The sequence below is a fragment of the Phallusia mammillata genome, chromosome 5 (assembly GCF_965637545.1).
Source record: "Phallusia mammillata chromosome 5, kaPhaMamm4.hap1.1, whole genome shotgun sequence".
Classification (NCBI taxonomy): domain Eukaryota; kingdom Metazoa; phylum Chordata; class Ascidiacea; order Phlebobranchia; family Ascidiidae; genus Phallusia; species Phallusia mammillata.
Window position 1 is genome coordinate 9,591,862 of NC_137256.1, and position 16,356 is coordinate 9,608,217.

General features: G+C 39.0%; 1 protein-coding gene and 2 long non-coding RNA genes across 3 annotated transcripts; 2 read left to right on the forward strand and 1 right to left on the reverse strand.

Moving 5' to 3' along the window:
• Window positions 1-1,325: 1,325 nt before the first annotated feature.
• Window positions 1,326-10,849, forward strand: LOC145229525 (uncharacterized). Its single transcript, XM_080094882.1, has 17 exons — window positions 1,326-1,341; window positions 1,721-1,813; window positions 2,100-2,207; window positions 2,272-2,382; window positions 4,138-4,347; window positions 4,407-4,616; window positions 4,951-5,052; window positions 5,136-5,246; window positions 5,303-6,280; window positions 6,362-6,520; window positions 6,579-6,700; window positions 6,770-6,887; window positions 7,102-7,239; window positions 7,598-7,717; window positions 8,080-8,141; window positions 8,726-8,930; window positions 10,709-10,849. Exons 1-17 carry the CDS (start codon window positions 1,326-1,328, stop codon window positions 10,822-10,824), a joined length of 2,979 nt encoding a protein of 992 aa, XP_079951008.1. The 3' UTR covers window positions 10,825-10,849.
• Window positions 10,850-11,728: 879 nt separating this feature from the next.
• Window positions 11,729-12,018, reverse strand: LOC145230715 (uncharacterized). Its single transcript, XR_013860741.1, has 3 exons — window positions 11,988-12,018; window positions 11,828-11,906; window positions 11,729-11,761 (listed from the first exon to the last, which is right to left on the reverse strand). It is a non-coding gene; the product is annotated as an uncharacterized LOC145230715 (long non-coding RNA).
• A 1,828-nt stretch (window positions 12,019-13,846) lies between these two features.
• LOC145230465 (uncharacterized) lies at window positions 13,847-14,676 on the forward strand. The gene is made up of 3 exons (XR_013860665.1): window positions 13,847-13,913; window positions 14,285-14,392; window positions 14,616-14,676. It is a non-coding gene; the product is annotated as an uncharacterized LOC145230465 (long non-coding RNA).
• The last annotated feature ends 1,680 nt before the right edge of the window (window positions 14,677-16,356 follow it).

Here is a 16,356-nt window from a genome sequence, read left to right on the forward strand (position 1 = left end):
CCACAGGCTAACAACGCTGAAAAGGTGTAAACAAATTAGGATTAAATTTAGAGATTGTCGGTCACGTAGGCAGGGGGCTTGCTCAAGAGAAAAGAGTTGATAAGTAAACAACAGTACCGCTGCAAGATTGCCTGCTAAGAAAGGCAAACTATTCAGAAGTGCTCTATGAAGTCATAGTGGCGTGTGACGCAATAAAACTGTCGCACTGTGACATAAAGAATGTGGTTAAATGTGGGTTCCAATTGTTTATAGCAGGGGTGTGCAACCTTTTTCACCGTGGGGCCAAATACAATTACCATGATCAGATCGCGGGCCGCACCCCAAGCTGATTTTAATTTGTTTCATACCAAATATGCTTATATTGAGGTAACAAGTAAAAGTCGCATTTATTTATAGTCACATTATTGCCAGGTCGCATAGAAATACCACCGGGCGCACTAATGAGCTCAAAAATATATGATAATTGGACTCTTTTGCCAGTAAATTAGAAAATTCCAGCGTCTCCGCGGGCCGCACGAACTTTATCAACGGGCCGCATTTGGCCCGCGGGCCGCAGGTTGCACACCCCTGGTTTATAGGCAGGGTTCCCATCGACTTGAAACCAAAAATAAGGACAACCGAAAAATTAATTTTTTATGCGAAACGAAACAAACGTTTTTGAACAAATCTTTGCATTTATACGAGCCATGACATATCATTTGCAATATTTGGGCTAGAAACAATCTGTTCCAGCAACTCGTTGTTCATAGAAAATACTTAGTGCATCTCATAACAGGCCGGGTCTAGTTTCACTATCTATGTAGAAGGTATTTGACTATAGTAATTGTTGAAAATAAGACAAAATAAGGACTACAGTCAAAAATAAGGACATTTCTTAGAAATAAGGACAATGAACTTTTCTAAGACACAGCCCTTCAAAATAAGGACAAATCTTAGAAATAAGGACGGTATGGCAACCCTGTTTATAGGGCTATCACATTTTTACTGCTTTAGTCACTGGAATACCTTGCACTTATGTGTGTACACATTGCGGTGCATCATTTAATGGAACCAAGCCTACAACAAACATTGGATAATTTCTAATTCCAAGAACTGGTCGTTTCCAAAGTCCCCACATCCCACGAAAAGGTAAATGATCCACTAAAGCCGTGATTGTATTGTATGTTGGCGTTTATTGGGAGCGCTTTTAATTAAATAAGATATACGGCCGTGTGTGCAAAAAAATAAAACCGCAAACACAATCTTTTTTTGTTGTTACTTGCGAGACTCAAGTCTCTTTACCCTAGGTCCCAAAATTAAGTCTGGGCACGTTCTGTTTGCTTAAAATGTCGGACCATATAAGTAGGACCCAGGGAGCGACAAATGAGTATTCGGTGTGGTTTTACCCTTGGTGCAAAATATGAAGGCTCTTTCTGTATTAGTGTTGGCTCTTTTCTGTCAGCAAAGCTTCTGTACAGGTAGCCAGCTTTGGTAAAACATAGCCCTATAGTTCGTTTTGTTAAATACACAAGTGTATTGTGATTTTATAGTGCACTTTATATATAATGTACAAGAATAAGCGGACGTGTTAGCTTTTAAGTGAATCAATGTGATTCTTAAATTTGATTAACATATTGTTACGCCATAATATGTTGTTAAACTGGTTACAATTCGATAGTTGTAGAGTTAACTTTCATTCTAGACTTTACTCATCACAAAAAAAAATGATTCCATTTTACAGACCCAGAATGCGTTGATGGAAATGGAAATCCGGTTTCAAACAATCCGTTTGGAAAAGACGGGGAATGCGAAACGTACTATCAGTGTTCAAATGGTAAATGCACAAGTTTTGTGTTTCTTTAACTAGATGTTTTATGTCAGTGGTTTCCAACTTGGAAGTAATTCCTCACAAGGGAGGAATTTTAAAACTTGAGGGGAGAAATTTATTTTAATTTTGACATGTGGTTTGTAAATATACATTTAAGCTTTTCGAATATAACCTGTAAAGATGATAAACCCCAAATTATAGTAAACTAGGGAGGATTAAAAATGTTTTTAAAGAGAGGAATTTGTCCAAAAAAGGTTGTTAAACACTCCTGTATGTCATCTTATGTTTTCAGGTAATTTAGTCACCCTTCAGTGTGGTGAAGGCCTTGCATTTGATCCCTTAGTGGGCGGCTGCAACTGGGCAATTCAAGTAACTGGTTGTGAATATATAGCCGGTGTTGGTAAGTTGGTCGTATTACTGTGCATAGAAATCTTATCAATTGTTCACAAAACCTAATTTTTTAGATCCAAGTCTTTCTGGCTACTGCAGAAATGACGATGGTAGTCCGATTGATCCACCGCCTCTAGCTACTCGAAAACCGGGGACTTGTGATACTTATTACTCTTGCCAGAATGGTAAGCGAACAAATTTATATTACTGCTGCAAAAATTAATAATTTTATACTTAAAAAAAGTTTTATTGTTGTAAACTGAAAAAAACTAAACTAAACTGAAAAATGTTGTGCCAATGTGGTATGAACATTGCCTATAGCGTGCCTTACATGCAGAACTGGATCAAGTACAGGGCTTGGACCTCAAAAAATATATTTCTAGAATCATCTAGATTGAAAAACAAAACATCTAAAAATATATCTAAACATAAAATAATCCAATTTATTGTAACATATTAGCCAAACAACAACGCATATGAAGGTTTTTAATATAAATTGATCTATATTAGATGCTAAAGAAGCTTACTTCTTCCTTTTCATTACTATATTTTTGCTGTTACAGTTATAACATTATAACGTTGAAGCTTTTGTGGTTATCGGGGTTGAACATTTGTAGGCTTGTACTGTTCCTATGGTATTTACAAACGTTAAAAAACTGTATAGATTTTATAGCCATCATCTCTATTCTAGATCCCGAATTTTACATCTAGCCTTAACCAAAACTATCTACATCTAGCTATAAAATATCTAAAGTGGCAGCCCTGATCAACTATTAGGCATACACGGTAAGCATCAACGGGGAAGGGGAAGCCACCAAAAATATTCCACTGAAAAGTTTTCGCTGATGTCTCGGTATTTAAATAACCGCCATTAAGTTGGATTTTTCTGTTTTTATTGCGTGGTTAATATGATGAATAAAAGTACTACAATAATTTCGGATTTGAGTTTCGTTTTGTTCACCATGCACCTACCCTCTATAGCAGTGGTTCTTAACCTTTTTGTAGTCACGGACACCCCTTTTAGTAATTGATTTGGCATAATTAAGGTGTAATAAACAGCGTGTACTCGTATGCAGAATTGTAAAAACGGTTGAGAAACTTAAAAATATGCTTTTGTTTGTTAATGATACTTAACATATTTCCCTCTGTGCACCCCCTGAAACCAACTCACGGACCCCTCGGGGGTCCGCGAACCCCAGGTTAAGAACCACTGCTCTATAGTCAAAAGCAGTGTTTCATACCAGAACGGCACGAAACCAAATAACGTTATTCGTTCTGAGAAAATTATTTATTTCGCTTTTTCGTTCTGGACCGATATTTTCATTTCGTTCCGGTCTGACCGAAATAAATTTATAACGGTATTTTTCGGTCTTAACAAAAGAACATTTCTTCGTGGTCGTTACTATTAAGCAAAAAAAGAAAGAAAGTTGCAACATACAACAATTATTGTCGGTAGTTGTTACGTCACATAACGTTTGCTAACGATGGTCAAATGGATGTAAAGTGTAGGAGCTTTAATTTTTATTACAGCTTAACGGCGCGAAATTTTCAGCAATTGTTTCATGTCAAATGTCCGGAACGAAATACCGGAATAAAAAATAACGGTAATTCGTTCCGTTCCGGTATTTTGAATATTTTTTATTTCGGTATTTCGTTCCGGTATTTTAGCCAAAAATTATTTATTTCGTTCCTGTATAACGTTCCGTTCCGTTCCGGTATGAAACACTGGTCAAAAGTTATCCTAGTATTGGGCACCAAAGTCGTGAAATGACTTAGTCCCGACAAGGTCCCTGAGCACCCAACAGACTTTGTCATGCACTGTAGTAGCATATTAAAATTGTTGGTTTATAGTTTACATTATTTTTACTTTTAAAGAACTTTTTTGGAAAACATTAATAATTTTGTTTTAACGCAATCCCCACTTTACTTCTTTTCTACAGGCATACTAACCGAAGACACTTGTCCGAGCGGACTTGTTTTCAATCCTGGTTCACAGGGTTGCGATTGGGATTTTAATTCACCGGAATGTACGCCTTCAACAACATCAACCCCTTCAACAACGCCAACCCCTTCAACAACGCCAACCCCTTCAATAACACCAACCCCTTTAACGACAGTCACTTCCGCAGCCGTAACCACGTCGGCAAATGGTAAACATCCCCTGCAACGCTAAACGTCTAGGTATTATTTTAGACTTTGGACTTAATAGGTGGTGTTGTGACGGAACCCCCAAGCGCTTCTCCAACAAGCCTGAGCACGCCAGACTCATCTGTGTCGACATCGACCCTTAAAACAACGGTTGTCACAACTGAAGTTCCTGTTACAGTTCCTGGATGTACTGATGAAGATGGGAATCCCATTTCAAACGATCCTTTTCCCAAGGAAGATGATTGCAGCGCTTATTACCAATGTGCAAACGGTAAACATTTTGTGGATTTCTCTGCATAAAAACAATGATTTTCCAACATGAAGTTTGTGGAATCTTGAATGGGCCCCGTTGCAAGGGGTTTGTAAATGTAAAAAGTATTTTTTTTTGTCTAAAAACAACGAAAGCAAACTTCTGATTGACATTTATTGTATTTTGTTGTTTACCTTTTTCCCCCTTTAAATTCAACACGGATTTGTAGTTAAAGAAGTGTACAGCTTGGGACAGTACGTAACGGGTTCTCAGGCCAATAAATACGGCATGGGCTTGTTGGTGCAAAGCACTGTTCTAAAAAAAAGAATTGTTGTCTATCAAACATTTTGTTTAGGTGTGTTGAGCATCGTACAATGTGCCGAAGGTTTGGTTTTTGATCCGGTGCTTAAAGTGTGTAACTTCCCTATACAAGTTACAGGTCCTTGCAGCCCCGTTGGTAAGTAAACAAAACTACTCATTAATTGCGCCTTTGATTGTCACAACAGGCAGATAGATTTACACGAAAAACGGTAATTTCAGATCCAGTTCTTTCTGGCTACTGCACAAATGATGATGGTACACCAATTGATCCGCCACCACCCCTAATTCGAATACCGGGGACATGCGATTCCTACTATTACTGCGCAAATGGTAAGACTTTGATGAGTGGTTTGACGTCCTATACAAAATGCTTTATTTGCTTCCAGGTATCTTGGGAGAACAAACTTGCTTGGAGGGTTTGGTTTTCAATCCGATTGCGCAGGCATGTGACTACGAAAGTGAATCACCTGAGTGCACCCCCGGAACAACTACAACCACTGAAGGACCTACAACTGTCGGTGGAGCCCCCCCCGGAGCAACAACTGTCGGTGGAGGACCTCCAGGAGCAACAACTGTAGCTGTAGGAGCCCCAGGAGCAACTACTGTCGGTGGAGGACCCCCAGGAGCAACTACTGTGGATGTAGGACCCCCAGGAGCAACTACTGTCGGTGTAGGACCCCCAGGTACCACCACTAAAGGTGGAGGGCCCCCAGGTGCAACAACTCTCGGCGGAGGACCTCCAGGTACAACCACTAAAGGTGGAGGGCCCCCGGGAGCGACAACTGTCGCTGGAGGACCTCCAGAAGCAACTACGGTGGGTGGAGGACTCCCAGGAGCAACAACTGTCGCTGGAGGACCCCCGGGTGCCACCACTAATGGTGGAGGGCCCCCAGGTGCAACTACTGTCGGTGTAGGATCTCCAGGAGCAACCACTGCGGCTGTAGGGCCCCCAGGCTCAACAACTGTCGGTGGAGGACCCCCAGGTACCACCACTAAAGGTGGAGGGCCCCCAGGTGCAACAACTGTCGGTGGAGGACCTCCAGGTACCACCACTAAAGGTGGAGGGCCCCCAGGTGCAACAACTGTCGGTGTAGGACCCCCAGGAGCAACAACTGTTGGTGTAGGACCTACAGGAGCAACTACGGTGGGTGAAGGATTTCCAGGAGCAACCACTGTAGATGGAGGACCCCCAGGTGCAACTACTGTCGGTGGAGGATCTCCAGGAGCAACCACTGTGGATGTAGGACCCCCAGGTGCAACTACTGTCGGTGCAGGAACCCCAGGAGCAACCACTGTAGATGGAGCACCTCTAGACACAACCACAACAGCGAATGTAGTCACTACAACAACAACCGAGACGCAAAGTAAGCTTTATACTTTAAAGTTTAAACTATTAAAATGCCAGTGAGATTATTAAATTGTTCTTTTGCTTGTGACTTGTATAGAACTGTCGTATATCGGTTTTGTTGTGGACGACACCGGGTCTATGAGCTACGAAATTGTAGCTGTTAAGGAATGGATAACAAACTGTGTCAATGGAGGTTACAGTGATTGCGAAACGCCCCCTACTGGTGGTTGGCTAATGACATCATTTAATGACCCACGTAAGGCTTACGCTTTAACTACATTGGTAAAAATAACTTGGTAAGATTGCGTTTCTAGTTTCAGAGAATGGGCCGGTCGTTGGTCCAACGACAGATGTCGACGTCATTATTGATGCCATAGGAGACTTGTATGCGCATGGAGGGGGAGATTGCCCTGAGTACGCATTTACTGGACTTCGGGTAAATCTAAAAATCTGAATTGTTAGAGAACTTAATCGTCATTTTAAAACTTTTTTGTTGTCTTTTTAGAACGCTGTTAGTGCAATACCTGATGATGCCGGATCGTGCAAAATGTATTTTTACAGTGACGCGACAGCCAAAGATTTTTATCTTAAGCCAGATACGGAAGAAATGTTTGAAAAGAAAGGTGAACATTATGAGCCTATCTAGTTCGTCTGTCATTCGACCCTTTGAGGAATAGGTCTTGGTTTCTACCGAAACAAAGTTTTCATGAGCCTAATCGATTTTTGTTACAAACAAACTGCCCTGGCATGAATCAGTACAGCCGACGACTAGAAATTAATAGTACAGAACTGCCTTAGGAATGCCAGTTTGTTGCAAACTAACTAAATGTGTTTTAGGATGCACCTTCATACCACTGCTGACTGGATGTTGCGGAACATGCGCAGATCCATGTGAGTCCACTAACCCAGAGTATTGTATAAACCACGTGGTCGACGATACAACCAGCTCTAGAAAAAAACGGAGCACAAAATCAGGTAAAATCTAAGTTTTGCGTGTTCCCCACATGTATTCTACCAGGAAAAGAAAATGTCTTTGTGCCTAAATAGTATTGCGACAAGGTGAAACAACAGCGGCATACAGCTCTTCAAGTAGTACCGTAAATGAATAAGATAGTAAAACAACAATGCACGAACATTGGTGTCTAACAACAATGCATTAAATCGCTCGTTCGTTCGTTCCTATACACGGCCGAGCTAAAAACAACTTAAAATGTACTTGTAAGGTCGACAGCTTAAACACTACAAATCCCAGGATTAGGAAATGAAAATACCAAGGCGCTGCGATGTACACTTATAACTTTTCGCTTACGTATTACTTGACTGTGCAATGCAGACGCACCGGAGACTTTGTACTACACTCTCGCAAGTGCCACTGGTGGAACAATATTCCTCACCGACAAACCGTCGTCACCTGATGAAATGCTCGACTTTCTTGAAGAGGAAATGACCTTAGGTTTGCTGTTGTTTGCATTTGTTTGTTCTCATAAAGATGTAGTCATTGCATACCAATTGGTTGTATAAATGGTCATAACCAGTGATGGGATTCAAATTTTTTGTCATCCGGTTCTATCACAAAGTCATTTTTTCAGCCGGTTCTGTTACAAACAGTCCATTGACAGTAACCAGTAATGCTAACCGGTTCACTGACCTCATAAATTTTCGTGAGACGGTTAGAACCGGTGCGAACCGGCTGAATCACACCACTGGTCATAACTTTCATACAGAATGTTCAGTAAAGCTTTTTCGTGTGTATGTGTGTAATTTTAGAGCTCAGTTTGTAAGAACATTGGCTGAAAAGCTTTTTTAATTTCGCAGGCTTTTGTCCCACGGATAAAATCGCCGGACCGCCACCCAATGGTTACACCAATGAAGATGATGTAAGTAATTAAAAACAACGCAAACTCAGTATTGTGTTCACACGTAGCTTGAGAAACAAAACCTTTCATATTCTGCTCATTCTATTTGAATAAGAAACTGACGATGCCTGTTTATTTAAGGCGAAATATAAGAATTACTGTAATTTAAAGAAAGGGTTTATGCGTTTTACCTGTTTTTAATGAAACGATCTAAAATTGAACTGATCAGAAGCAAGAATCTTTCTTTTTACATTCTATTGTCTGCGGGAGATTCGTTTAATGCCAAAACTGTATAAGCTGCTGTATATCATCTATTTAATTGCTGAACAATTAATGGCCACCTGTCCCTATACGCTGTGAAAATTAGCGCAAAAATAAATAAAGTGGTATTTTCCTGAGAAACTAATTGGGTCCATCGTAACCGAAAAAATAATTAATACGTATTTAACAAGTTTAAAAAAACGTTCTTGAGCTCGCATCACCCGCTGCTTGACTTGAACACTTTGGGCTTGAAATGTTAAAACTTGATTGATTAAGAAAGACAGTATTGAAACAATTGCGTGAAACTTTTTTATTTTATTTTTATTTTTCATTTTTGCTCACAGTGCAATCTAATGAAATCTTGTTGGGACGGGAGCGTAAGCAAGTGTTATTGCATGAGCGAAACCGAACCGTGCCCGGATAAGCCTATTCAGCTGGAGCCGGAATGTCCTCAGAATGCAACCAATGTGCTATTGGCCGACCCAGCAAATTGTACTCTGTTCTATCAATGCAACAAGGGTGAAATGTGGCACAAGCAATGCGCACCCGGTTAGTTTTTTTGTTTAATTTTGGATAAATTGAATTATCTTTCATTGAAGTTTTTCTACTATTAAAATCTAGTTATTCTTACATAACAGTTGCTTTCCAGACCGATAATAAATGCATGTGATTTTGATCCCTTGTAAAATTGTGATTTTTTGATACAAGTAAAACAATAGACCGGGATTCAAACTCTTAATCTAAGAAGTCAGGGTGTTTTCGAGGGTAGAGCTACTAACACCGTACCTTACGACAGACCCACATTTAGCTAAATTCCGGTAAGTGGCGCAAAGAGCTGAATTAAGGATTTAGCAGCTAGCTAAAGAGGGGTGGGGTTAGGGCAGGGGTAGGCAAACTTTTCAGCGCAAGGGCCGCATTCAAAAGTTCTTAATCTTATGGGACCGCATTGTATTTCACCAACGGCCCCCCAATTGCTTGCTTGTTTGTTTTTAATAACTGGTGTAAAGAATTAGGTTTATATCATGTATATACCATTCAAAGTTGCTTAAAATGCTCATATTAATAATTTCTGACTTGGTGCATAAGTTCAACTGAACGGAGCTAACTGTTTATGACGTCATAATCGGTATTGTGACGATTGCGGTGCCTGTTTATTCGGATTGTTTGCAGACAATAAGCGGATAAAAAGCCTGGCGCATGTGGTTCTTAGGATGGTAATCTTTTTTTCAGTCTCACGAAATCTGTTTTTAGCAGTTTGAAAATCAAAATATTTGGCAAAATAGTTTTAGTTACGTCACGGCAGCCAGTACATGTATTTTAACATACATGGTCACGGCCGCACAAACTCGTCTACGCGGCCGCATGTGGCTGTACGGCCGCAGGTTGTGTACCCCTGATTTAGCTCAAAATATTAACATAGTATATTTTCAGCTATGTGCAAATATGTTTGTTGTCACTTTGTTAGCACAAACATTGGTTGAAACGCTACAATTAAATAAAAAAATAAAGCATTTGTTGTAAACATAGCATTTGTTGCAACATAGGCTGCACCACGTTTTTTTGTTAATAAATTCCTTGCGCCAACATTAAACAAAGCGAGCCGCTTTTAGTATCCATCTTAAGTGTCGTGGTCTGTGTTAATGATTCTAAACCCGTGTTTAATGTCCGTTTGCAATGTACTGCAACGACCTAAACTTGATCCAAAGTGACCAAAGTTTTGGCGTCAACAGTACAAAGTGGGCTGTATTTGAAAACGTGAATGGCTTTTACTTTTATCGAACGAAGAAATTGTTTCAAGTGAATATTTGCATGATAACGTGGCAGAAACAGCAGACCAATTCACGTAAACACCCCCGGTATTTTTCAAAACTACGCCTGTGGTTATAATACTATTCAGCGTTGCTCGGAAACTTTCTCTTTAAAATTTCACAACATTTGGCGGGCCGCATGAACTCCTTTGCCGGGCCGCATGCGGCCCGCGGGCTGTAGTTTGCCCACCCCTGGGTTAGGGATTAAGTTTTTAAGAATTTAAGGTTATAGCAACTAATTTTTAATGTTGGTTTGATTCTGTTCTTAATAATAATACTTTACCCTCTAAGCAACAGCATTTTAGAAATATATATTACCGTATTTTATGTATGGGTGTTAGTGCTCTTTGCGTCACCTATCGGAATTTAGCTATATGTAGGGCTGCTGAGATATGATGTTGGTAGGTTATCCGTTTTTGTAAACATTCCAATCGGCCACAGGCGAAACTAAACAAATATACTTAACAAAATATATGCAATTATGGACCAGCATCGTATAAAAGCTTCTTTTGTTTGCAGGTACTGTGTTTGACACTAACATCAACAATTGCAATCATCCTTATCGCACTGCCCCACCATGTGGTAGTTTGGTAACTGAAGAAGAAACGGAGAAGAAAAAAGGATTGAAAAAATAAAGCTTTGAAATTTTATCCCACTTGATAGAGATCAATTAACGTCTGCATGTAGACTTCAACTTTAATTGTTTTGAATGATTTACCTTACAAAGAACAATTTAAATTGCGTAGTTTGGAATCGTTGTCGTAAAGCAGGAAAAATATATTATATATATATATATATAAAATATATGCATTTGGTTATTTGAGCAACGACGCTAGCACGCCAAGCTTTTAAACAAAGAACCGTGGTTAGCTTGTGAGGTTTGGGTTTAGGTATTTTGCTTGGTAAAAGAAATTTTAGCAATGCCAGTAGCGAACAGTGTGAAATTATGCGAAATAGTCCGAAACCCTGCACTAGGTTTAAGGTTATTAGTTAAAACGGCTTTCTTTGTGAAACATGAGAACGTTTTGTGTGGACATCTGCTAACGCGGGCATCTGTTAAAAAATAAATAAATGGAACTGTTCAATCCATTTCCTAAGTTTATGAGACAGATGACCAACACTAGCCCACATGGATGTGTTTTCCATATGTTGCCGCAATGCTTTCGTCAATTTTGCACAGAAAGCAATTGCAAGCTTGCAGCAACACAAGAAACGATTCGAACCAACTGCCCCATTGGGTATAATAAACGAATTTGGTCTCATCTGTTTTATCAACATTTTTGATAGCTGAATTTAAACTGTTTTCCATTAACGTAAAATCATTTAACAATCTTTCAGTTAGTTGCATTTAATTAGGAAACTGACGGTGTAGACTCTGAACAGCCGACCTGCAAGGCTGAGCCTCACAAAGGGGTTTGTCACGTTGAAACACGCCCCGCTCTTTCCCACACAAATCACACTTCCCGAATCTCGTGTAATAATCCACAGCGACAACAGCGGCAACAACCACAACGTCGTACACTATCAGGAACGGACAGGAACAGGAATGAGAACGGAAACGGGAACGGTTTTCTAAACAAGAAAACGAAACACATTGACATATGTCAACGCACAAAAATGCCAATGACTTTAACTTACCAACTATTTTGCGACACAGGTCAACAGGTACAGTACACGTATCAACAGTTGCAAGACGATGAAACAATCGCTGCAAGCACTATACGAAAATACAGCATGATATAAGTCACGCATAAAAGCCATGAATTAATTTAGGTCACAAGTCAAATAAAACACTCACCGACAATCACGGGAAACGGCCTTCACTTGAAGATTAATTAGTCAGTAGCAACAATATTTAATTTAGCCTTATTCGTCTAAAAAAACGCAACACAAACGATTTTACTTATTGCAGTAATAAAATCACCTCACTCGACCACGTTGTACAGTAAAATGAACCAATCATTGCAACATTTAGACCATAGGTGGGCAACATTTTTGCATGCGCGGGCCAAAAAGTATAGTGATATATTGTAGCGGCGGGCCGCAACAATGATCATGCAATAACATAGCAGTGCTATGCAAAGTCAAACACACAATGATTTTGTCTTTGTGCGTAACAATTCCTCTTCTTAGCAATACACTAATATCTATCAACGTTTAATGTAACAGCCCTTCGGTTTAAAAATGGGCTTTAACACATACATTCCGTCCGGCCGATCAAAATAAAATACGGGTCTCGGGCCGCTCAAAAGTTGCTCGTAGGTTGCCCACCCCTGATTTAGACAAAGGCCTTCCAATTTTACTGTTACGCACATGGCGATTGTAACGTCGTAGCACTAGCAGGGGAATAAAGAGACAAGTTAATCATGCGTAACTGAACGTGGAGATGTAACAGACGGTGTCAATTTTATGTGATTTATGAATCCGTTTTCGTGGTTATATTTTTTATTTATATCTGACCAACTTGTTTTCTCAAAAATATGTTTTTGGTGTTTGAGTTGAACTATTGTTAAAGAAGAAATGATTAATTACTACTCGAAGAAAAATTTCTGGAAAGGAAATGTTTAAGGAACTTGTTTTCGCCCATTTTGACATCTTGGAAAATGATTTGCTTATAGTCAACAAACAACCGAATCGATTAGATTAGAGTCTTTTTCGTTCTCCGTGAGTGGAAATGCATAAATCAGACATCTTTGGCAAAAATACAAAACAAAGGCGTTTTTACACAAAAAAATATTAACATAAAGTTGCGTTCCTCACAGCTTCATTTGTTAGTCGTTAAACTGCGTGTGATGCAAAGAACAAAAAGATTTAAACTTTGGAAAGGTCGTAGGCGTAAAGATAAGAGTTTGAACTGTGGTCTAAGTGGTAACCAGTGTTTCATACCGGAACGGAACGAAACCAAATAACGTTATTCGTTCTGAGCAAAATATTTATTTCGTTATTTCGTTCTGGACCGATATTTTCATTTCGTTCCGGTCTGACCGAAATAAATTTATAACGGTATTTTTCGGTATTTCGGTCTTAACAAACTAACATTTTTTTGTGGTCTTTGCAATTATTAGGCGAAAAAGGAAAGAAAGTTGCAACACATAAGAATTATTGTCGGTAGTTGTAACGTCACATAACATTTGTCAATAATGGTCAAACGGATGTACATTGTAGGAGCTTCAATTTTTATTACAGTTTACCGAAATTTTCAGCAATTGTTTCACGTCAAATGTCCAGAACGAAATACCGGAATAAAAAATAACGGTATTTCGTTCCGTTCCGGTATTTTGAATATTTTTTATTTCGGTATTTCGTTCCGGTATTTGAACCAAAAATTATTTATTTCGTTCCGGTATAACGTTCCGTTCCGTTCCGGTATGAAACACTGGTGGTAACACATAATATATGCTAATGTATTTCATCTCTGCGTTTGCCAAAAATAACAACTATAGAGCAGAGTTTAAGTCAGGTCAGGCTGTTTAGGCTTAAGTTTGAATAACACGGATTTATTTTTGGCCTGACTTTACACTCGACACGACTTATTCGGGCTTCTTTTTTGCAAAAATCGGGTTCTGGCCCGCTTCTAACTCTGAACTGTTTTAATTAAGTTGTGTGAATAATATAAAGATGAACAAAGTAGTGTTGTTAGTATTGGTTGCTTGTGTAATGCTGATCTACATTGATGCGACGAATGGTTTCACCAGGCGAATACCCGATAACCTACCCAGAAATGGTAGGTGTGAAATCTTAAATAACAAACTTTAAACTAATTTGAATTTTAATAAGTATCATGGGGTCCTGAAATTCTGTTTCAAAGGTGATTTACAAAAATAATCCAAATCCTTTTTTCTGTCGTTGGACAAACGTAACTACGTATTTTTTGTCGCACAGTGCAGTAAAAATGAACTATACTGCAAATTTATGGAGCTCTTCTGGCAATTGTACTATTATACCGACGTTTCGACGTATTTACCCTGATGAAGGCAACCTGAAAAAAGGACGTCGAAACGTCGGCGTAAAAATACAATTACTAGAAGAGTTGTATGAATTTATATTATGCCTGGCAGCAACAGCTTATATATATGACCTATACTTGTCGTAAAGCTGTCTCAGAACTGGAAGACATGATGGCAAATTTTCAAGATGACCTATTTGATGATATTCTTCCGGAAGAATTGGAAAAGAAAAAATGAAAAGTCAGGATAAAATAAGGTGACTGACAACTAATGAGTAAAATCTATAAAGGGTTTTTAACGTTTGTACCACAGTATCTCACATAAAATATAAAGTACATCAGTGGTTGGCAATCGTGCTGCCGTAAGGTATGGTGTTAGCAGCTCTACCAAACGATTTGATAAACAGCGGTTTTCTTAACTTTGCTCTAACTAAGACTTTTTTTGTTTTTGAATTAAATCGTATTTTATTTTGTTATCAGACGAAACCTTGGAGAAGACCAACTTTTATTAATTCTGCTCTAAATGTCGTCCAAATAAAAAACAAACGTTTGTCCAATATGTGTTTTTTCGAAGACACAGAATGTTATACATTTTCTAACATTATACAGAGTACAGTGTATTATGTGACAAGTAGAAAAAAGTGATTCAATTCGCTAGTTTGTGCTTAACATTTTCTGGTATGGAAAGGAAACATTTTTTACAACTTGCTAATAGAACGTTTTGGGTATTTACACAATTTAGAGTTGTATTGCCATTGCGAACGTAAAAAAATCAAAGGAATAAAATACAAGCTTGCTTGCATGTATTGCATGCAATAATTAACATGGCGTATGAGTTCCTATTTTACTTGTAACACGGGTTCTTAACCAGAGGTACGTGTATTCCCTAGCGCAATGTTTATTAACTGTTTTCATTATGATTACCCTGTGAACAACCTGATGCATTTCATTTAAAAAATTCGACTGGATGTCACAAAAGTGCGACATCACGAAAAACATGATAATGTAACCAGCCCTGGGAAATAGTCAAATTACCCCGTTGGGTGAGTTACCCACAGCTCTACCCTAGGGGGGATGAAACACCAAAGCAAGGGTAACGAGATGTATTATACAACATTTATTTTTTCTGGCCGATTTACTTCAGAATTTCATGTCAATTAGGCTATTACAATTAGATTTTTGCAAACAAATCAGGAAAAAAATATATTTCATAAAAAAATTAGGGTTACAGGCGCAAAACACATTAGAAATCACTAAACTAAAACGTTTGTGGTCACACGGCTGATGGTATAGCATAAGTAGTTTCTCCCGAAAAATCCACCCGATCCATCGTCATCGAAACCACGTGATCAACCGGGCACACTCCGATCAATCGCATTCGTTCTGTTTCAGTTAGAGAGAGAACTCGTGGATAAACTATAACGTTGTCCACTGTTCCTCTATCGAGAAAAAAATATGAGAGTAAATTGTGATGCAAAGTATTTCAACAATGCAAACTGTACATTTGCCTTTTTTGATAGTTTTGGTGCTTCTTGTCACAAATTAGCTGTGAAGCTTTTTACTAATAACCTCATCCTTTGGTGGGCTTCCGCCATTTATGATGCATAGCAGCAGTGGTGGGATTCAATTTTTTTGTCAGCCCGTTCTATCTCAAAAGTCATATTTTCAGCCGGTTCTGTTACAAAAGTCCATTGACAGTAACCAGTAATGCTTTCTTGACGGTTCTATAGAACCGGCTGAATCCCACCACTGGTGCCATCCACTATTTTGCGCTCCATGCACTCATGAAACATCTATTGAACTAGATTGGCCATGGCACTGCACACAGTACTTAACAGAAAATAAAAAACACACCATGCTAGCTGCTCGGACTTAAAAAAGTGATGGTCACATTCGATGAATATTTGCATAAAGTCTATGGTGTAGCTACAGCGCGTTTAGCCACCATCCACCAATTGTGCTTTCCACTTTTTGTGCTCCATAACGTTTCAACGTTTCGCAGCTATTCCCTGTTTGATAATCGATCCGTGCAATTGTTACGCTATGCGTTCTTGCACCAAGCAAAATAAACTCAACTCGAGTTTTGTTTCAACTCAAAGTGGATTGCTTTCTAATACGGACCAAACATATTAAAAAAGCCTGCCATTACGTTTTCCTAAAACAAACCTAAGAGAACGATCTGTGTGAAATCCCCCTGTTTGTGTTCGATCCTCGTCTTGAC